The sequence below is a fragment of the Petaurus breviceps genome, unplaced genomic scaffold, assembly GCF_028583685.1.
Source record: "Petaurus breviceps papuanus isolate PSGF00001 unplaced genomic scaffold, PetGlider_PUasm1.0 189, whole genome shotgun sequence".
NCBI lineage: Eukaryota > Metazoa > Chordata > Mammalia > Diprotodontia > Petauridae > Petaurus > Petaurus breviceps.
The window spans coordinates 6,011,487-6,035,505 of NW_027185809.1; the positions used below are offsets into that span (position 1 = coordinate 6,011,487).

Genomic DNA, 24,019 nt, shown 5'->3' on the forward strand with positions numbered 1-24,019 from the left:
AAAGTTTGAAAGGATAGAGGGAAATGTATAGCTGTTGTAACTCCAATAAATATTTTAGAAACTAAGGTTTCAATATTTTTTAATATGAAAGAACCATAATAGGCATGAAAAATTATATATGTATGACTATTCAGAAGTCAGAAACTTCTATTTTTAAGTTCTATTGTTTATATTTCACCTTTATACAAATCACTTCAGTTTTGAATAGCCAGATTTCCCCATGTGTTATAAAATGAGATCGTGCATTTTGTTAATTTTTTCTAGTTAAAATTTTTTTGGTAAGTAACTATTATATTAAATCTAGTTAGTAATAATTTTAGTGAGAGAAAATAAAAAGAGCTGACCTGAAAGTGCTATATATTGACAAGTCACTTGTTTCACACACACATAAAAAATATAAGGAGAAGAATCAGATTTAATGACCTTTAGAGATGTAAAGACTTTCCTGAAGTCAAACATTAAATAGTTAAGTCAGGCAAGAAACATTGACTCTGTTGAGGACTTAAATCTCAGGGAGAAAATTTAATTTAAAATCAAAAGTGGATTTAATAAATTGGAGTGGGGCCTCAAATGCAACAAACAGTGGAAATGAAGTATAAATATGGAAAAAGTTCAGATTTAAATGATCAGCTCCTTGAACTTACTTGAACAGGGCCTGCACCCTCTTGCTTGCTGTTAGACACAGATTGTATAAGAGACTGTGAGGAAGTCCTTCTCTTTTTAGCTTTTTCAGATGATTTATTACTGAGAAATGAATATGAAAAGTTTGTTAAAACCACCTCGGGAGGCCGAAAGTTCTGCTTCTGCTGCAATCCAGGATAACCAGCACACGCAGAACCCTCTCTCAACACCAGCACTAACGTTAGTCCTTGTTCACTCACAGTAAGCAGAGCATAGAGCCCAGGCAGAAGACCAACAGCTTCTGGTCACCACTAGGCTGCTGGAGTTGTTCGTATGGAAACTGCTCATCTCCTACTGTCTATGGGAGTCCGTGGATCCTACTTACTATGATGTACCTTTGTGCTTGGGTTCCTGGTGTCTCGCTCAGCCTATCCAATCCTGGCTTCTATTCCATGTTACTAAGTTTTTCTGTGGCTAAAGACTGCCCTTCTCTCCGCAGGTTCTTAACCTGTGTTCTTGATATTCCCCTGACTCAGACCCAACCTGTAAACTTGTGTCTTCATGGCTTCTCCCTTCTTGCGTTCATCTCCCGGATACTTAGACCTAGCCTGTTCAATTATACCTCTACTGCTTAACCTGATCCTTTATAGCCATAGTTACCTTTGACTCTGCTTCTCCTAAACACAAAATTCACCCAATATATAATTCTCTTCCTAAACTATTTGACTATTCGAGTGTATTTCCAACTTTTCTTTCACCAGCAGGGACATACATAAATAATGTATAAAATTAAATAAATAAATAAATACTTTGTTTTACCAGGACCAAGTATTGCTAGAATTTATGCATATCATCTTTCACAATCAAGAATTTCATAGACACTAATTCATTCTTTTCTCCACTAAAATTCTCCTTTGATGCTTCATCATGCATCAAATTCTCAAAGCCTATAACAGTAGAGTATTCTATAGCAAATTCTAGCAAGTCCTACCCAACCAGAGAGGCTTCAAGAACTGATGATGAACTAACTGCCAAAAGATCAATCTAGTTAAATGGAGGGGTTCTCCACTGGTATGGTGATGAGATAATGAATTTTTCAGCTGCAGCAACCTTTGAAAACAATCTGTTATAAAGGGAAATCTGCATTAGTAAAGGGAATATACACCCCAACATTTAAAGATTCTTCAGATATTGTATAAATATTCATTCTTTTCAATATGTCTGGTAAACAAAAGGCTAAATCACTTTTATCATCTATTAATACCTTATTATTTCCACAGTTACTACCCACCTTATATTAGTGTGGATGAAATGTGAGTTAGGATTTGCAGCAGTCAGATTACTGCAATTTGGATTGATGGGTGGCATGGTCATACACCCACTAGCATGGGTATCTTCCTTCATGCTGTTAGAATCCGTGTTGAGATTTGCAGGGATAGGTGATTCTGTTGTTGCAGGTTTGTTTTCTTGAGAAAGAGTGTGAAAAATTTCAAAAGTGTCCCGTTGGCAATGTCCACCTTCATGGTCCATCTTTTTACTTTCAGAAATGTCTCCTTTCCCTGCTTTTACTTTATAAACTCTAACTTTTATCTCCTTAGCCTTTTTGTCCTTGTTTCCATCCTAGAATAGATATATCCAAATTCTGAATATAGAAAATAACTTAGTCAATAGAGTCCTAAGAAGGGTTTTCTACATTATAGTTTTCCATAAACAAAGTGGTATTTTTCATGAAAATCAACATCCAAATCCTCACCTTTCCTATAGTTGAACTACTTGGCAATGTATTTCCATGCATTATTTTTCTGTCTTCTTTCGTGAGTTCAGTTTCTTTAGAATTCTCTTTGGGTTTTAAGAATGAATTAACTTTTGCTTCTTGTAGTAACTTAGCCCTCAGTTCTGGTATAAATCTGATAAAAAATTCAAACACAAAACAATTTGTACACAAAATGCTGTATCTTCATATTCTATTTGCTCTAATTTACTTATCAACTATGTAACAAATACATTTATACATGCTACATGCTGAATTAAGTCAACACCATTTATTAAGCACTTTACTCTGTACCAGGCACCGTGCTAAGCAATGGAGACACAAAGAAAGGCTAAAACAATTTATATTTAACTCAACTATACTGCTTACTAATAAAGGCAAGTCTTCCAAAATCTTTAAAAGAAGGAATTCTATATACTTGGACTGCTTTACAACTTAAAAATAAACAATTGCTTCCAATGGGCAACACAACTCAGAAAATATAATATGTTGATTTCAAATCATTAAAAGCCTGCTGTCTTCACAGACAGCATAACAGTGGATAAACTGATGAACCTGAAGCCAGGAAGATCTGGTTTCAAATTCTAAATCTGACACTTCTTAGCTGTATTTCTTTGTGCAAGTTAATTTTAACCTGAGTCTTTATTTTCTCATTTCTATAAAATGAAGGGGAGTTAGACTACACAGCCTCTAAGATTCACTCAATTTATAATGCTATGATAGGATACTAGGAGATCTTTCCTTTCTGTTACCAAACCATAAACTATAAAGAAACGTGCATCGTAAGTCACAATCTCTATTTTGCTTAATTTATTTTTTATAGGAAGGTACAAAGGGGGAAGTGACAGTTGTTAAATGGAAAATGGTTGATGTATCAAAATAAAATGTATCAATAAAAATTAAAAATAAAGTATAAACTTGAACAAAGCTAAAAGTAAATATTTTGGTTTTGAAGAATTATATTTAGCTACTTGCAATGTAGGACTAGAGTTCAGGGGGGAAAAACAGAAGTATTTATATAGATCTGGGGCAGCTAGGTGGTGTAGGGGACAGAGCACTGGGCTTAGAATCAGGAAGTGTCATCTTTATGCATTCAAATTCAGCCTCAGACACTTACTAGATGTGTGATCCTGGGCAAGTTAATTAACCTTGTTTGTCTGAGGTCCTCATCTATAAAATGGGCTGGAGAAGGAAATGGCAAACCACTCCAGCATCCTTGCCAAGAAAACCCCAAATGGGTTTACAAGGAGTCAGATAAAAATGAAACAACTCAACAATAAAAAATATATATCTGGAGGACATCAAGTAAGAGTATGGAAAGAAAAGAGAATGGAGTCCAAGACTGAGCCTTATCTCCAACTCTCTAAAACTTATCCATATGGTTTTCCCACATTTTTCTCTCTCACTTGATTAAATTTAAAACTGAACTCCTTGCGGTCTGAAAATAAATGACTAAATGCTATAATAATAGCTGGAATTTGTTTATATTGTACTCTAAAGTTTACGAAATGTTTCACATACATCTAATCATCACAGCAATCTTGTGAGATAGGTATTAAAGGTATTATTAATTCCATTTCATAAATGAGGGAGTTGAGGCTCAAGATGATTTGAGGATGGTCACACATTAGGATTTGAACCAAGATCTCCTTTTCCAAGTCTACTGCTCCAGCTACTAGGTCATGTAGCATCTCAAATAGTACCAGAATTACTTTACTTTTTGAAGCACAAGTAGTAATCATGAGGCTGCTTTTTTAAAAAGTCTGTTTTGCCAATCAAGTATTCAAGAGCACTTTTGTACTCAATACTGTGGGGAATTTTTTTAACTATATAAATTATGGTCCCTGCCATGAAGAAGCTTACAATCTACCCACTCCAAAACCTTAATACTTATTCTAATCAGCCCTACCCTTCCCAAGGTCCATTATAACATGAATGGACCTAGGTCCAACAGGGTCTGAAAGCAACTGTAGTCAACAAGAAGTATATTAACTCTTCCTTCTATACCTTTGATTTAGGGGTGTAGGAGGAGTAGACCCCAATAGAATGATTTGCATGTCCTGGCTCATTCCAATGTGCCCTTTGGAACTCTCTTAAATATCATCTTTGAACTTTTCAATCAACATCCTGTCCCCTCCTTACTTTAACAGGAATCCAGTTCTCTTCTGAAGGCACCATATACTTTATAACCCTCTTCACTGGAAGCCACTACTCTTTTATTACACAGGGTCAGGAGAAGACATTGGCATAGTCTTTACTTCTTACTGCTACCACCTCTGAACTATTCCTTTGCCACTATTCCTCAATAATCAGTCTTCTTTTGAAGTCCATGACTGCCATTCATACTAATGCTTCCCTATCACTGTTGTTTCATATAGCCAACCTTCAGGTCACTCTCCTAATTTTCTTCTCAATACTACCCTCCAGGAAACTCTCCCAATTTTCTCAATAGCTTTAATACTTTGCTTACAATCTTCTTTGCTATTTCAAGTCCAGCCATGTTCCTCAGGAGCTTTAATGTTTATCTTGTCAACTGGCCTCACAATTCCTCAAATACCTCAAGCCCATTGACCTCTATTTCTATTTCACTGAAGCCTCATAATTACCTCTAACTTCCCAGGTCCTCAATTTACTCATTTACCATGATGGATGTTACTGATGACAAGATACCAACATTTTAGATCTTATCATATTACAGTTTCCAGAACCTCCAAGATTCTACTATCTAAACAAAATTTTCTGTTCTACCTTTCCCACCCTGCTATTCACAATACATTTATTTTTCAACTTGATCATGATCAACCTCATCACCCAAGCACCCTTCCCCCACCCCCACACGCATACTACCTTATGTGCCTCCACCCTCAGCCCTGACCTCATGGTATACCACTGTAATGTTACTACTAGCTATAATGTTAGAATTTCTTGTCCTTCTAAACTTCCATCATTCTTGGCCCGCAAATCTTCATCCATCAAATTTCTCCACCCCTACTTCAGAACTTCTGAGCATTACTGGAAAAAGTAATAAAACCAAGCTGGTTTTATCTATTACAAATTTTAGTTGGTTTTGCCTTACTGATCAATGAACTCCACTGCACTCACCAGGGACTGTTCCAAACCTTTTTTAAATCCCCTTGCTTCAAACCATAGCTCAAACCTCCACAAGTACAGTTGATTACTCAGTCTACTACTTCGCTGAGAAGACTGAAGCCATCCAGTCTCAGCTGCCTCAGGTTCTTTATTATTCAAAAGCTCTGAGTACTCTCTCTTTTCTTCTAGTCATAGCACAAGAGATGTCTCTATTTTTCATTAAGGCCTAATTATTCTTCCTAGGCCTTTGGTTCTATTTCCTCAGCTCCTCCACAGTCTTGCTCTAATAGTCATTCCCTCTCTCTGAAGCACTTTCAGTTTCTTACTCGTCACTGATTCTTTTCCACTGCCTCCAAACACGCTCATGTCCTCCCAACTTCTTTTAGCTGACCATTATAAACCAGAAAGTTGCCTTTCCTATTGTTCTTCTTCTTTTTGTGGCCATCTTTCTCAAAAGAATTGTTTAGATCCAATCATTCTACCTCCTCCATCAACCACTCTCTCTTCAAACCCTTGCATCTTGTTTCTCTCCCACAATGCTATAGAAATTGCTCTCTCAAAGGCTGTTAATAGGGGCAGCTAGGTAGCACAGTGAATAGAGCATGGGCCCTGGAGTCAGGAGGACCTGGGTTCGGATGGGCCTGAGACACTTAACACAAAAACTAGCCATGTGACCTTGGGCAAATCACTTAATCCCAATTGCCCTCAAAAAAAAGCAAAAAAAAAAAGGGGTTGTTAATGGCTTCCTAATCACCAAATCTAGTGATCTTTTTAATCTTCATTGTCTTTAACCTCTCTGCCAAACATAACATTCTTATTCCTTTTAGATATTTTTCTTCTCCTTTAGAGTCAAAGCTATCACATTTTAATTATCTCTTAAGTACTAAATCTAATGGCTTTTTTTCTTTTTTTTCAAATGCTTTATTAATTTCTGGTTTACAACATTTATTTCTGCCAGATTTTGAGTTACAAATTTTTCCCCCTTTTTCCCCTACCCACCACCCCAAAATAGAAGCCCCACAGGATATCCCCTCCTCCAAGCTGCCCTCTCCCGTATCTTCTCCCATACCCCCTTCAATTTTTCCAGTGGGGCATGGTGGATCTCTATGCCCCAGTGTAATGGCTTCAGTCACCCTGTCCTCACTGACACTTGCTTCTCTCTAGTTTACACGACAATGCTTTCTCCTCATTCTCCTCCTGCTTGTCTGACCTTTCCTTTGCTGTATCTTCATCCACATCATGCCCACTAATCATGGCTGTTCTTCAGTGCTCTGTCTTGGGCTCTCTTCTTTTCCCCTCTATAGGATTTCATTTGCTATTGTTGGAGGGACTATGGGAAGATAGGCACACTGATGAGTGGCAGGAGGAGCTCTGTGTTTGTCTAACCAAAATAATTTGGAACTATAATCAAAAAGATGCTAAATTGTACATACTTTTTGACCCAGTGATGTGTAATTATATAAAAAAAAGATCAAAGACAAAAGGAATGGATCCCTAAGTACAAAAGATATTTATAGCAGCACTTTTTTATTTCAGCAAAGAACTGGAAACAAAGTGTGTACTTAATTGGGGAATGGTCAAACAAACTGTAGTATATAAATGTAATTAAATATTATTGCAACGAGTTATATGCATTCATATGTATAGAAATGTGATGGAATACTATTGTACTATAAAGAAATGATAGGGGCGGCCAGGTGGCTCAGCAAGTAAGAGCACCGGCTCCAGTGTTGGGATGACCTGGGGATCAAATCCGGGCTCAGATACTTAACACCATACCCAGAAATAACAGGCTGTGTAACCTTGAGCAAGTTACTTAACCCTGATTGCTTAAAAAAAAAAAAGAAATGATGAAGGGGATGCTTTCAGAAAAACCTAGGAAGATTTGCATGTTACAGAGTGAAGTGAACAGAATTAGAAGAACAATTTATACCACAATGACAATATAGTAAAGGCAATAAACTCTAAAATTCTTAGGAACTCTGATCCACACAATGACAAACTATGATTCTATAGGACTCAAGATGAAATAGTCTAATTACCTCCTAATAAAGATATGATGAGTTCAAATTGAGACTTTTTAAAAAATATGGCCACTATGGGAATTTGTTTTGCCTACCCATGTTGATAACAAGGGAACTTTGTTTTTCTTGCCTTCTCTATTGGAAAGGAGAAGGCAAGAGGGAGAGAAGGTAGATATTCATTTAAGAAACTTTAATTAAAAAAAAAACAATTTAAAATGTTTGATTTTTTAAAAGAAATAATATTGTACCATAAGAAATTATGAAAGGCATGGATTCAGAGAAACTTGGAAAGACTTATATGAACTGATGCAGAAAGAAATGAAAAATAACATAATAGTAATTTACATAAGGATCATAATAACATTAAAAAGAACTATGAAAAATTTCAGAACTTTGAGCAGTGGCAAATATGACTTTGGAAGATTGATAACAAAATATGCCTTCTCCCTCTTGGAAGGGAGATGGACTAGAAAAGCAAAATAAAACATCATTTTCATACATTGCCAATGAGTTGATTTAACTTAATTATACTAATTTTTTAAGTGGCATGTATGGTTCTGTCTGAGGTGTAAGGGGATCAGTAGGTAGTGACAGAGATTAAAGGAAAGAAAAGCACATCAATAAAACACTAACTTTCCATAGAAGAAAATAAAAAGGAGTTCAGAAGGTTCCATGAGGAATATGAACCCATGAACTTATGTTCCATACGATGTTTTTTTGAAAGGGTGTTTTGGTTGGTTGCTGCCCTTTGTTCTCAGAGAGGACCAAAGCGATACCATTATGATAAAGTCAAGTTTCAATGTGTCCAACGGTGGCTGATTAGACCAATACGAGCTCAGAATGCTCTACGCCAGGTTGGGCACAAATAGTCTGTGAACATTTGGGATGGATTCTCCAAATCTGCGCATCCTGTGTTTCCTTCGAGCTGTTTCAATTCTGCTTTGCTCATAGAACACAGCACCTTCTCTGATGTGGGCACACCATGCTGAGCAGTCCTGTGCCAGTGTCTCCCATGTCACAATCAGTTCCAAAGTTCTTGGGCATCATTCCCCATACCTCAGGGATACCAATATCATAAAATCAAAAGAATGAAAAAATAGAAGAGAAAGCGAAACATCTCGTCAGAAAAACAACTGATCTGAAGAACAGATCAAGGAGAAATAATATAAGAATAGTCAGACTACCTGAAAATTATGATAAAAAAAGAATCTTGATACAATATTACAAGAAATTATCAAGGAAAATTGCCCTGAAGTTCTAGAAAAAGAAAGCAAAGAAGAAATAGAAAAAAATCCATCCATCATCACCTGAAAGAGATCCCAGGAAGAAAACTTATAGAAATATCATAGCCAATTTTCAAAGCTCCCAAGTTAAGGAGAAAATGCTGGAAGCAACAAGAAAAAAACAATTTAAATATCATGGCACTGTAATAAGGATTATATAAGATCTAGTATCTACTATTTTAAAGAACCATAGTTCTTGGAATACTATGTTCCATAGAGCATAAGAGCTGAGGTTATGACCAAGGGTAACTTATCCAGCAAAGTTTACTATAATCCTGAATGGAAAAAAATGGGCATTTAAAGAACTGAAAGACTTTCAGGCTTTTGTGACAGAACCCCCAGAAACTTAAGGGAAAATTCAACATATAACATCCAGGAGAAATATAAGGTAAACATTAAAGACACTCAATGAGGTCAAATTGTTTACTTTGTATATGTAAAAACATTAGCAGTACTCTTATGATTGTCATCATTATTTGGGTAGTTTGAAAGAAAGGCTTAAGCTGAGTTGAGTATGATGGAATGAGCAAAAAATAAAAGTGTGTAGGGAGAGATGAAAAGGAGTAATTATCTCATACAAATGAGGCAAAAAAGGAAAAATTGATATATAGAAGCTAGTAAGGGGTAGGGTGGGTAGTTGGGTAGTACTGGGACCTTACTCTCATTTGGAATGGATTAAAGAGGGAAATAAATAAATAAGTTTGTGTGTGTGAGTGTATAAATATAGAGATAGATATGTCTCCTAAATTCAGAAAGAAATAAGAGATCAAGGGTGTGGGCAGTGGATAAGGGAGTGACCTTTAGAGAGGTGGGTAGGTTAAGGAATAGGAGGGTAAGGTAGAGGGTAGAAATAAAGTGAAAAGTGAGGTGAGATAAGGTAAATAAGGTATGAAAAATAGTGAGGAAAAACAGGAAGGAGGAAAATACACAAGTAAATGTAGCTTAGAATGTGAATGGGACAAATTTACCCATAAAATGCAAATGGACAGCAGATTAAAAATTTGAATTTACCAACATGCTGTTTCAGGAAACATTATAAAAATGAGAGATACACACAAAAGTAAAATAAAGGAAAGCAAAATTATTTATGATGTAAATAAAAGCAAGGATAGTAATCATGATCTCAGACAAAGTTAAAGTAAAAATAGATTTAATCAGGGGGGCAGAGTCAAGATGGTGGAGTAGAAGCAGGACTTCCCCACAGCTCCAGCTTCCACCTTTCCCAATACATGTAAAAAGGGGACTCTAAACAAACTTTGGAGCTGCAGGACCCAAAAAATGACACAGAGAAGCTAAACTCCCACTGAGGACAGCCAGGCAGGAATCGGCCAGCACAGCACTCTGGGAGCCTAGCCCAGCCATTTGTGAGCCGAGGCTTTAGCCCCAGGGCGGATCTGACCAGCCACTGGCTGGAGGGACTCCAGATAAGCAGCAGCTGTGGCCGTTTCCAGATTTATCAACACACAGATGTGAAGGACAAAGTGAGAGGTCAGTGTAGTCTGGGCTTTGGGACCCAGTAAATGGCATTGCGTGGCTTTTGCCCCTGGGGTGAGAAGCTACTGAGATGCCTGGCACAGCCAGCCAGCACCACATGGCAGCTTCAGCTGCCGGCCTGAAGAGTGTAGGGGGACCAAGCAACCAGTCTGAGGGGTAATTGCTCTTGCTTTAACCTGCTTGAATCTGGATTGCAGTCTAGGGTGGAGGTCCTGGGGTGTGTGTCCAGCTTGCCAGAGCATGTGGAGGCCTCAGAGAGGGCACCCATCTAATACCTCAGGCAGCTGAGAAAACCCCAGTGTTTGGGACAAAAGCTCCCCTGTCTAGTGGCAGAGTCCTACTGTGGCAAAAAGCCCAGGGGTCAAGTGACTGAGGGGTGACATGACCAGGAAAAGGAAACAAAGCAGACAGAAGATTCCAACATTAGACTCCTATGTTGGGGACAAAAAGGAGCAAAGCATGGAACAGGAGGAAGACAGTGAAGTCGGAACTCCTGTACCCAAAGCTTCAAAGGAAAATACGAGCTGGTTACAAGCCATAGAGGACCTGAAGAAGCAGATAAGAGAAGCGGAGGAAAAATTGGGAAGAGAAATGAGAACGATGCAAGGAAATTACAAAATGAGAGTCAACAGTCTGACTGAGGAAAATCATACCTTAAAAAACAGACTAACTCAATTGGCAAAAGAGGCTCAAAAAGGCAATGAGGAGAAGAATGCCTCTAAAAGCCGAATTTGTCAGGTGGAAAAAGAATCTCAAAAGCTCAATTAGGAGAATCATTGCTTCAGAATTAGACTGGAGCAAATGGGAGCTAATGACTTTATGAGAAATCAAGATGCTGTTAAACAGATCCAAACAAATGAAAGAATAGAAGGCAATGTGATATATCTCATGGGAAAAACCACTGACCTGGAAAATCGATCCAGGAGAGATAATTGAAAAATTATTGGACTACCTGAAAGCCATGATCAAAGTAAGAACCTAGAAATCATCCTCCAAAGTTCTCAAAGAAAACTGCCCTGATGTTTTAGAACCAGAGGGCAAAATAGAGGTTGAAAGAATCTACTGATCACCTCCTGAAAAAGATCCCAGAAAGGAAACTCCTAGGAATATTATAGGCAGGTTCCAGAATTCCCAGATTAAGGAGAGAATATTACAAGCAACCAGGAAGAAACAATTTGAATATTGTGGAAACACAATCAGGATAACCCAGGATCTGGCAGCTTCTACATTGAGGGATCAAAGGGCTTGGAATATGATATTCCAGAGGTCAAAGGAGCTGGGATTAAAACCAAGAATCACCTACCCAGCAAAACTGAGTGTCATGTTTCAGGGGAAAAATATGGTCATACAGTGGAATAGAGGACTTTCAAGCATTCTTGCTGAAAAAACCAGAGTTGAATAGAAAATCTAACATTCAGATACAAGAAGCAAGAGAAGCATGAGAAGGTAAACAGGGAAAAGAAATCATAAGGAGCTTATCCAAGTTGAACTATTAACATTCCAACATGGAAAAACAATTAATTGTAACTGATGAAACTTTTCTCAGTATGAAAATAGTTGAAGGGAATAGAAATATATATATATATATGTATATGTATATAATATATATCTATATATGAGGGTATATGGGCATATGAATACATATGTGAATGTGTGTATATATGTTTACAGATATACATAGATAGAGGGCACAGGATCAATTTAATGGAAAGGGATGATACTTAGAAGGTGAAATTAAGAGGTGAGAGAGGAATATAATGAGAGGAGATGGGGAGGGACAGAATGGGGTAAACTATCTCATATAGAAGAGGCAAGGGAAAATGGTTACAATGGAGGGGAAGAATAGGAAGGCAAAAGGGAATGGGTCAACCTTTTTCCCATTGAATTTGGCTTGAGGAGGGAATGAAATACACACTAAATAGGGTATCTCACCTTCCAGGAGAGGGGGAGGGAGGGGATGAGAGGGGGGATGATGGAAGGGAGGGCAGCCTGGCGGGGAGGGAAGTTGGAAGCACCCACTTTTGAAAAGGGATCAAAGTAGAGAATAGAACAAGTGGGAGGTGGGATAGGAGGGAGGGAAATATAGTCAGTCTTTTATAATATATCTACTATGTTATTGTTTTGCATTAGCCACACATGTACAACCTATACTGAACTGCTTATCTTCCCAGTAAGGGTGGGTGACAAGGGAGGAAGGGAATGAATCTGGAATTCAAAGTTTTAAAATCAAATGTTTATATATATATATATATATATATATGTATATATATATATATATATATGCTATTACTAATACTATTTTACATGTAATTGGGAAATAAGATATACAGGCACTAGGGCATAGAGATCCACCATGCCTCACTGGAAAAGTCGAAAGGGGTATGGGAGAAAATATGGGAGAGAGCAGGTTGGAGGAGGGGATATCCCGTGGGACTGCTATTTTGGGGTGGTGGGTAGGGGAAAAACCGGGAGAAAATTTGTAACTCAAAATCTGGCGGAAATGAATGATGTAAATCAGAATTTAATAAAGCATTTGAAAAATGAAAAAAAAATATAAAATTGATTTTTAACTGTAATGGGCATAATTAAAACATATATAATGTTGAAATAAAGTTCATGGAAGAAAAAAATAGATTTAATCAAAAGTGAAAAACAGAGAAACTACACTGTGTGTCAGTAATATTATTCAATATTGTTTTAGACTAGGGGTGAGGAACCTGTGGCTTTAAGGCCACATGAGGTTCTTAAGTATGACCTTTTGACTGAATCCAAATTTTACAGAACAAATCCCTTTATTTTTATTAGTACATTTTGATTTGTCTTTTTAATTTTATTTTTAAAATGAACATATTGAAAATACCAAAGAATAAAATAAATTCAACCAAATAATCTTTCCAGACTGACTGGCACAATTTGAATATTAGTAAGCCATAAAAACTAAACTGATAGCTGCTATGCTCATTATTGAGTTAAATTTCCCTGCCTGACTGGCACCACTGCTCCATGAGGATGCTTGGCTAGAGTTTACAGGAGTCAAGTATGCCAGTCTGTTATCAGCTTTTGACAATGGTGCATTGTTTTTCTGTTTGAAGTAGAATTTGTGAATAGTTGCACAGCTCAACAGTATTTTTAAATTCTGTCTGCTGTGTTCACAGCCCATCATGTCAAAAAAAGACCAAGAGAATGCTGAAGGAAGAAAACAGATTTTTTTAATGAGGATTGGGAGTTGCAATATTATCTTGTTTCTGCTAAAGATAAGATAATTTGCTTGCATTGTGATACTGCAATAGCAACATTAAAGAAATTCAATGGGGGCAGCTAAGTGGTGCAGTGAGTAAGGTGCTGGCCCCTGAGTGGTTCTGGCCTTAGACACTTCACACCCACACAAAAACACGAGCTGTGTAACCTTGGGCAAGTTACTTAACCCCAATTGCCCTCCAAAAAGGAAAAAAAAAAAGAAATTCCATGCTCATCAGCATTATAATACTCATAAGGACCACAAATATTTTAAATTAGAGGGGAAAGGTTGCATTGCAGAAATTAAAAGATGAAAAGCAAAGACAAGTATTTTAAGCAGCAATAAGACCTGGACTTCGCAACAAAATTTTTTGCAAATCCACACTGAATACGTCATTGTTCAACTTGAGCATGTTATGAAACTGGTGGTGCTGTGTTGCATTTTCACGAATATAGTTCACAATACTTATAAGTTGTTGCAAAGTGGCACTTAAATAGTAGCTTTAGCACAGAAATTTTGCTGATGCAAAATACAATGAAAAGAAATAAGAGCATATGGCACTGTTAATACTTGTTAAAATCTGTGCAGTATGCCGTTCATGTTTTCCTCTCATGGAAGGTGCATCATCTGTACATACACTTACTAAATTTACCAAAGCCAGTCCAATTTCACGACATTTACCTTGAAAGTTGTTGAAAATAATGATAATAAATAAGAACAAAGTACATTTGGAAGAGCAAAGGGTCAGGAACTTCAAAGAAACCAGGAAAAAGGATGTGCAGGAAGTAGATTCAGCATTGTCAGACCTTAAACTATTTTGTAAGGGGGAGCACTGTGGAAGTATAAAAAGGATAATATCTATTATTTTAAATTTAAATGTTCTTATATAAGCAAAACCTATGTAGCCAAGAATAGACGGAATGCAGAAAATAGGGAAAAAACTTTCATAGTCAATCTTTCAGATAAGGATGTGATTGAAATACTGCTGTGGTATAGGAAATGATAAGCTGGTTGATTTAGAAAAACATGGAAAAGGTGGCTAGGTGGCACAGTGAGCAAAGCACTGGCCCCGGAGTAAGGAGGACCCGAGTTCAGTTCCAGCCTTAGACACTTAACACCCACACAAAAACATTAGCCGTGTGACCTTGGGCAAGTCACTTAACCCCAACTGCCCTCCAAAAAGCAAAAAAAAAAAAAAGGAAAGGAAAGGAAAAGAAAAACTCTGCGCTAAGTTTAAGTGGTTTAATATTCTCTCATAAAACACTCTAACTCTAAAGGAATTGTTATCCCAGCACCACCTGCACTTTGTTCCAGAAAAGCTTGTTCTCCTTTATAACTCCAGCTCCTGAGAAACTCCATGACATCTGTGTGTTATCCTTGAGAGCAGAGAAGTTGACCTCATCCCACCTTAACCGCATCTTTACCAATTAAAGGCGGTCTTATCTCATTCTCAGGCACCCATGAGTCTGCTACTCCTAGTTCACTATCAGTGACCTAAGAATGAAACTAGGCCTCATAAATTCACAAAGCATTCCCTTCAAGACAGAGAAAGCTGACCCTGATCCCACATGCATGTATGTCTGCTCTCTTTAATATAAACAATGATGATCCCTCTCTCCCATGATGTTGCCAACCCACACCAATGGTATGACTTCCTCATCTACTCTGTTTTGTTCTTTGTTCTATGCTTATAAAAATGAGCTGCATCATCAGTTCTTTGTCTTTTGGCTAATCAAGGCAGTCATTAGACCCATTCTACTAGCAGATAGTACACCTGTTAGTAAAATGATGTTTTGTTTAGAGAGATATGCCTCTGTTTCACTTTTTTGTTGAATTACACTCCAGACACTCCTCCTCCATGAGCTCCATTACCTCTTGGTAATTATCTTTTCTTTCAGACTTGACAGCCCTTAGCTGTGACTTTTTATCTTAACAGTTCTGTATGTGGTCTTGGGTGATCAAATCAGATAACATTTCTTGTTATCTGCACTTAGCACTTTGATATAATGCACACAGTGCCTGGAATATGGTAGATATTTAATAAATACTTGTTCCCTCCTTTCCTCCTCCCCTCATCACCCACCCACCCCCTTAGACTACAGGTTTCATAAGGGCAAATATCATGTTTTTACCTAAATCCTGAGTCTCCCTAAGCTAGCACCTAGCAGTGCTCAGCATAGAGTGTGCAATTACTAAATGTTTATTCATGAATGAACAGACAAATGAATATAGTAGGGGGGAAATAAGATTAACATCAAAACAGTTAGAGAATAAATTAATCATAGGATTTAAGATTTAGAGACCACTGACATTTTAGAGAAAAGGGGGACAAGGCACAGGCCCTTATTAAGAACCTACTATGTTAAACACTTTACAAATCTTGTCTCATTTGATCCTCATGACAACTCTGGGAGGGAGTTGTTATTACTCCCATTTTATAGCTGAGGAAACTGAGGCAAACAGAGGAAATGTGTCAGCATAATACAGCTAATAAGTTCTTGAGGCTGGGTTTGAATTCAGGTTTTCTGGACTCCAAGCCCAGAACTCTTATCTACTTGATCACTGAGACACACATCTAAGTTAAAATCTCAGCTCTGTACCTTACTACTTAGGTGACCTTGAGTAAACCACTTCCCATCTCTGGTCCCAGTTTCCTCATCTCTGAAGTTAAAAGGTTGGGACAGATTATTTCTAAGATCCCCTTTAAAATTATGATCCTGTAATGTAGGTGCTATATTGTACAGAAAAGGGACTATCAGTGCTATATGACAATGGAGGAAGGAACCATTAATGTACTTTGGCAGTATCATTGTCCTTGATCAGTATTGGAAAATAAATCCATATTCCCAATGGCACTAAAGACAAAATGACTGATGTTTGATCCGGTTGACTACCACTCATTTATGATCTCTAAAGTTTATACATGTAGACTCACTTTATTCATTCTTTTCTAAAATACATTACCATCTATAGCTATGCACATTATAGACACTTCCAATATACAAGACCCTAAAGAAATCTGCCAACTCTTTCAACATAAAAGTTTTAATCTTAAAAAAAATGTTAAACCTTTAAATGCTTACCTTTCAATGAACCCATCTCTAGTAAAATAGTCATAGTTCAGAAGATCTGTAGATGACACCCTTTCAGCAGGATCAATTTGTAAACAAGCCTGCAAAATAATAAAGTAAGGTTAAAACTACTTTACAAATTTCTTTACAGAGTATAGTAGGCATTAGCTCTTTTTTTTTTTTTACAACTGAGAAAAAATGAGGTTGCCCAGGTCCAAGCCATTAAAAAGATAAAATTAGGACCCAGGAGTTTATGGGTCTGAATCCTCTTCTCCCTGTCCCTACCCCTACCAATTTACCTAACTTACATTAAGTAAGCCTATTATCACAGGTTAAAATGTTTTGTGCTACAGGGTGTAAAGATATATTTATATAAGTCAAGTATATAACTAACACAGTAACACAAAACACTGATGACACTGTTATAGTCACTTAGGGAAAAATATAGAGAGTTCTGGTAAAAAAAAAAGACTCTGGGCACTCAATTACTGATTTTAGCTAAAATGATCAAGATTAAAAATATACATGCAGCAAATTTCCAATCTTGAGCTACAGTAGAAAGAATATTTGATTAGAAGTTAGAAAACCTGGGGGTGGCTAGGTGGCACAGTGAATAGAGCACTGGCCCTGGAGTCAAGAGGACCTGAGTTCAAATGTGGCCTCAGACACTTATCACAAAAACTAGCTGTGTGACCTTGGGCAAGTCACTTAACCCCAATTGCCCTCCAAAAAAGGGAAGTTAGAAAACCTGAATTTAAGTCCTAATTCCACAATTAAATAGCTGTGTTGTTATAGACAAGACACTTTAAAGTCTGTGAGGCTCAGTTTTCTCATATATAAAAAGGGTCTAAAATACTTATGCAATTCTTATCTCACAAAGCTATTGTGAGCAAAGTGACAATGAGACAATGTATGTGAAAGCTAGTTGATAACTACAAAATACCTTACAAATATAAAAGACTGTCAGAACTATAGAATTTAGAACTGAAAGGGAGCATCTATTTAGAGATCATCTAATCTAATCCTTCATTTTATAGATGAAAGAACTGAAGCCCAGAGAGAGGGAACTTGCCCCAAAAGATATAGATAGTAAATAGCAGAGTCAAGGTTCAAATACAGGTCTAAATCCAGGGTTTCATCCACTATACCAGTGGCTTATCATGGGACTGTTATAACTCTTTACATAAATAGGGCAAATACTAACAGTTTCATCTTACAGCTGAGAAAACTGCAACAGAGATTTAGTAACATGGCAAAGGCAAGTCTTGAATCAGAACCCAAATCCTTTTACTCTCAGTCAATATAGAACCATGCAATTCCACTTAGCAAGGCTTCACCTTTAGCAGAGCAGTCCTACTCTCTTCTCTTTTCTCAGGAGAAATAAAAATAACACTGATCAAAGAAATAGCCCAAAACATGGACAATAAAAGAGAGAAATGAGGTGTTTGGATAACATATAAATGAGATCACAAAATTTTAAATAATAAAAGATCAGTTACATTATAATTACAAATGAAACAATTTTATAAGTCAAAATAACAAAAAGGGGCCAAAATTTAATAAATGTCCCTAAATGATTTACATTTCAAAGTTCCCTTAAAAATGAGAGATTATACAATATTTTACTCTTCCCTTCAAAAGGCATAAACTTGAATTGAATCATAAAATAGAGTTAAGAAACCATTACCTAGTACATGATGTGAATATCTTTATATCCTTAAAACTGTCACTAGCTAAAATTACTCAGATGGTTTTAAAGAAAGGTGGAGATTCATTGGTAGAGTTTTATAAGGAAAAATGTAAAATGTCTGCCTAACCCAGACTCCTCTATAGTCAGGTAAATCAGATATTATCTGAATAACATAATTCAATGAATTATGTCAACAAAAAGTATAGCCTGTATCAGACTGCATGCTGTCTTGGGTGGAGGAAGGAGAGGGAGGGGGAAAATTTAGAACTCAAAATCTTATAAAAGTGAATGATGAATGGGGTGGCCAGGTAGCACAGCGAGTAAGAGCACTGGCTCCAGTGTCAGGATGACCTGGAGATAGAATCCCAGGCTCAGACCCTTAGCACCCACCCAGAAACACCTGGCTGTGTAACCTTGAGCAAGTTACTTAACCCCAATTGCTTAGGGGCAGCCAGGTGGCTCAGCGAGTAAGAGCAGCGGCCCCAGTGTTGGGATGACCCCAGATTGAATCTGGGGCTCAGACACTCAGCACCACACCCAGAAACACCTGGCTGTGTAACCTTGAGCAAGTTACTTAACCCTGATTGCTTAAAAAAAAAAGTGAATGATGAAAATGAAAAATAAATAAATAATAATAAAAAAAAAAACAGAAAAAGACATTTTGGTATCTATGATCTTAAAACCAACAGTATTTTCCAGCAGCCAATCAAATATTTTCTGGAAAAGCTATATTCTATTACAAAGTTTACTAACTACTCTAAATTATACTTTACATTTCAGTGTTTTGGGATCAATAAAAATACAACAATATCAGAGAAGTTCAAAATAACCACTTTTCCAAAGGCTTATATGTTTTTGTTTAAATTTATTTCAATCAAAAACTTGACATCAATGTTTCTCCACATGCTGACACCACAGTTTATAGGGCATTACAATGCCAAACATAGATAATAGGTCACTTGCAGCTAGAAACATGAGATATGGGACATCCAGTTTTTAGGAGGTTCTGGACATTGGAAGTTCTCAGAAGCCCTTCATCCCCTGCTTCCTGGAGTAGACTGGATGACTTATTTGTCTTTTGCTGTATAGATTTACCCTAATTACAACAGCGAGTCATTATGGCACAGGGGAAGAAATAGTGAGCTGATCTGAGTGTCAAGGGACCTTAAAAAGCGTCCTAGCTCTGCCCCTAAGTGGAAGGCTGGATTAGATGATTTCTGATTCCTTCCAGTACATTCTATGGTTCTATAAATGATAACTCTAACTCCTCTTTTATATGTAAGATATACATTTGTAAAGATATAATAATTTTTCCAATAACATTTTTTACATATTAGTATACTTCAATTTTTATTAAAGTAGGATTTTTTCAAATGCTATTAAAATTTACAAACAGTTCTGGGAAATGAGCCCTTGCTCTCTTCTAACATACATGAACTATGTCTGCCAGTAATCCACTTAGCTTTGGATACTTTTTTCTTGCATTCTTAGGGTGCTGAACTTGAGGAAGAACTACCCCAGCAAAAATGGGACTCCTGGAAAAAACATTCTTCAAGTGAGGTGTCAAATTGCCTGAAAGAAGAAGAAAAAAACTTAGAGTTGAGGAAGCAGCCAACAGTCAAAATGACTAAATAATCAAAGTGCTATTTTTGCACATAAAGCAAGAATAACTAGAATTATAGACAGAAGTCAATAAGGCTTATGTATATTTAAATTTTAGAGCTGGACAAAGAAATAACACTTCATTGCATAAATATCTCAAGATTTCTAATTAATTTATCAACAAGTTATAGCATGATTTAATGCAAAACCACCATGTTCTTTTCCCTCTCTGAAAAGAGGGGGTAGCAGATCTAATATCACAAGAAAAAAATTTTATCTCAACTTGGAAGTATTTCTATGTGGATCTATCTTAACTGTTCATTATTATTCATTAAGCTAGCCTGAAGCCACACTCATGAAAGCTTAAATCTGACAATAATTTGGAACTCTGAATGGATTCAGTGAGGGAATGAGGCTTCAGTACAGCATAGTAGAAAGAAGACTACACAGAGGGCTAAGATAACTGGATTCTTGTTCTAGACTCAGTTCTGCCTAAGTAGCTAACACAACTTTGGCTAAGTCACTTCACCTCTCTTCTTTCAGCTTTAAGATTTTATAACTCTACGGTCAGAGAAAGTTAAGAAAAAAAAAAGATGTCTTGAGACACTGGAGCATATTAGCCTAGATGATAGCATATACAGATCACTTCCTGATGCTTTGCATCTCTACTGCTCTGATTACTTTTAATCATTAATTAGTTCTTGTACAGGGACCCTACCTGGGTGGTGACTCAGGGAGGCAGCAGGAGAGAGGAGAAAAAGGTCGGCCCCAACTGGTGTTATGAAAACCCTGAGATTCATAGATCATAACATAAAAGAACAAATGCACCAGGTTAAAGAGACTCCTCTTCTCCAAGTCCTTATAAACAAAATACATAGATGTAGGTGCTGCAAATGTTATGTTAAAAGAATAATCAATGGAATGATTCTGAATGCCTCTGCTTGCTTACAGAGAAAACTCATTCAGAGAAAAAAGGCATCAATTAAAATTTGCCTAAACAACTTTTTAAAGAGACATGGACCATCTAAATCATTTCCCAGAATTCCTTCTAAATTCTAAGGTAGCTATAATAACTATTAAATAAACGTAAAATTAATCTTATTTAAGATTATTTTAAAATTATTTAAGATTACTGATTAATTAATTAAATTAATTAATTTATTATTATTAATTATTAATTCTTTGCTCCTTTCAGTCAACTATGAGATGGTAAAGATAGTATTGTGTTTCATTACAGTATGAAAGCCAACTTGCCCCTTTCCATAATTTAATCAAAGAAGGCCTTGATACTTTTGAATATTATTTTCATAGCAATGGGAAAACAGATATAGGGTTAGGAGTTCTTTTTATTTTTCTTAATATTTTCTCCATTATTTTTTGTGAGTAATAATTTGACTAGGAAAGGCAAAATGACATCATGAAGGCTCTTCTCTCAAAGACTCCCTCACACATACATTAATATCATGTTATCCTTTTAAAATGCTACAAAAGAGAACTCTGTTCAACTCCCTGAATTTCATTTTGGCATAATACCAGGAGACAGTCACAAAATATGTCACCACTATTACAAAGAATATTCAATGTCGAATCCAAATGACAGAATCACTCATGGATGGTGATGTCCTCCAAATGTTTCTGTGTGTGGAGAATTTTATGCTGATTTCATCAAGCATTAGAATATCGCAGAACATCCTAAATGAAATCCATAGCCATGCAAAAGAATTTGGCCTGACTATTCACATGGGAAAAAAACAAGTAGATGAAGCCTTTCTATTGTATTTGTATTGTATTTATATTTCTATCTATGATAGGTAATTGGATGGACAGACTACAGAGTTGGTCCATCAGTACATATATCTTAGACAGTCACTGCAGACGGACAAGGAATAGGACCCACAATTGAATAATAGGAAGCTAGTAGGCTGGACTGCCTTTGGGAAATCACAAAATGCTTTTAAGGACCCCAAGTTTCTCAATGAAATAAGGGCCTAAATTTTTAACCCTAGTATTCTTCTGGTGATATTATGTGGCTATAAATAATTAAATATCCCCAGTCTCTGAGGAATTAAGGTTGCAGGCCACATGAAGGGCAATGGAGAGATATTTAGTGGGCTGCAGCACATTACCAATGAATCACATGCCAAAAATGGCATAAAAGATGTAAGACCAGAGATGAAGAGATCGAAGAAATGAAAGACTAGAAAAGAAGGTGGGTTGATCACATAGCAAGATCAAGCGATAACAGGTAGACAACTCAAATGCTACACTGGCATTCATTCAATGTCAAGAGATCTAGAGGAAAGCCCCTGGCACACTGGGTGGACTCTCTGGGGTGGATTAATGGGAGGGCATGCCCAAGAATCACAAGGATGAAAAGGTTTGAATGAGGGGTGATTTGCAACATTAATAAGATCACAGAGTTATCAAAACTAGCATATTAGTTATGAGTATGGCTTTTGATACAGCAAAATTGTACCCATCTTATAGAACTTGTTATAAGGGAAGAAAATGTGGTGGAGTGGAAAGAGCTTTTTCTTTTCTTTTCTTTTTTATTAATTTATTTGTTTACTTTTAGTTTACAAGATTCAGTTCCACAATCCCTTGAGTTTCAAATTTTCTCCCCTTCCTTCTCCTCCCTCCCCCCATGGTGGCATGCAATCAAATATAGGATCTGCAAATACCTTCACATTAAACATTGGTCAGGTTGTAAAGAAAGATTATAACCAATGGAATGAAAAATGGGAAAGAGGAAACAAAACAAAACAGGAAAAAGAAAGAGAGCAGGTAGTTTGCTTCAATCTGCATTCAAACTCTATAGTTCTATCTCTGGATATGGCCATCTCTTTCCATCATGAGTCTTTTGGAGTTGTCTTATTGCATTGATGAGAAGAGCCCAGTCTATCAAAGTTGGTCGTCACGCATATGTTGTGTCTGTAATTGCGTACAAAGGTCTCCTGGTTCTGCTCTTCTAATTCAGCATCAGTTTGTATGTCTCTCCAGGTTATTATGAAGTTCCTCTGCTCCTCATTTCTTATAGCACAATAGTATTTCATTACATTCATATACCACAACTTGTTCAGCCATTCCCCAATTGATAGCCATCCCCTTGATTTTCAATTATTTGCCACCAAAAAGAGATGCTATAAATATTTTTGTACATACGGGCATCTTCCCACTTCTATGATCTCTTTGGGATACAACCCTAGAAGTGGTATTGCTTGGTCAAAGGGTATGTACTTTTTTATAGACCTTTGGGCATAGTTCCAGATTGCTCTCCAGAATGGTTGGATTAGTTCACAACTCCACCAATAATGCATTAGTGTTTCAATTTTTCCACATCCTCTCCAGCATCTATCATTTTCCTGTTTTGTCATCTTAGCCAATCTGACCAGTGAGATATGGTACCTCGGAGTTGTTTTGATTTGCATTTCCTAATCAATATTGATTTAGAGCATTTTTTGTATGCTTATAGTTATCTTTAATTTCTTCCTCTGAAAAACTGCCTGTTCATATCCTTTGACCATTTTATCAGTTGGGGAATGACTTGTATTCTTATAGATTTAACTCAATTCTCCGTATATTTTAGAAATGAGGCCTTTATCAGAGACACTGGTCATAAAAATTCTCTCCCAATTTTCCACTTCCCTCTTAATCTTGGTTACATTGTCTTTGTTTGTACAGAAACTTCAATTTGATATAATCAAAATTATCTATTTTGCATTTTATGATGCTCTCTAACTCTTGTTTGGTCATAAAATTTCCCCTTCTCCATAAATCTGACAGGTAAACTATTCCTTGCTTTCCCAGATTGCTTACAGTATCAGTCTTTATACCTAGATCATGCACCCATTTAGACTTGATTTTAGTATAAAAGTGTTGGATATTGGTCTATGCCCAGTTTCTGACATACTAAATTCCAGTTTTCCCAGAAATTTTTGTCAAATAGTGATTTATTATCCCCAAAACCATGGTCTTTGGGTTTACCAAACAGTAGATTATTATTGTCATTGACTGCTGAGTCTCGTGTACCTAATCTATTCCATTGCTCCACAACTGTTCCTCAGCCAGTACCAAGTAGTTTTGATGACTGCTGCTTTATAATACAGATTAAAATCTGGTATGGCTAAACCACCTT

General features: G+C 36.7%; 1 protein-coding gene across 6 annotated transcripts in view; it reads right to left on the minus strand.

The window, feature by feature from the left end:
• CDKL3 (cyclin dependent kinase like 3) overlaps window positions 1-24,019 on the minus strand; it is a 90,517-nt gene that overhangs the window by 14,829 nt on the left and 51,669 nt on the right. For 5 of the 6 annotated variants that reach the window (XM_069091841.1, XM_069091840.1, XM_069091839.1 and 2 more), the window contains 5 exons: window positions 19,715-19,854; window positions 16,605-16,693; window positions 2,375-2,528; window positions 1,913-2,241; window positions 645-744 (listed from right to left, as the gene is read on the minus strand). In XM_069091841.1, the coding sequence (XP_068947942.1) occupies window positions 645-744; window positions 1,913-2,241; window positions 2,375-2,528; window positions 16,605-16,693; window positions 19,715-19,854 (812 nt within the window). Of the gene's footprint in view, window positions 1-644; window positions 745-1,243; window positions 1,258-1,912; window positions 2,242-2,374; window positions 2,529-16,604; window positions 16,694-19,714; window positions 19,855-24,019 lie in introns of all 6 variants that reach the window. The other variant, XM_069091842.1, reaches the window with a different exon arrangement.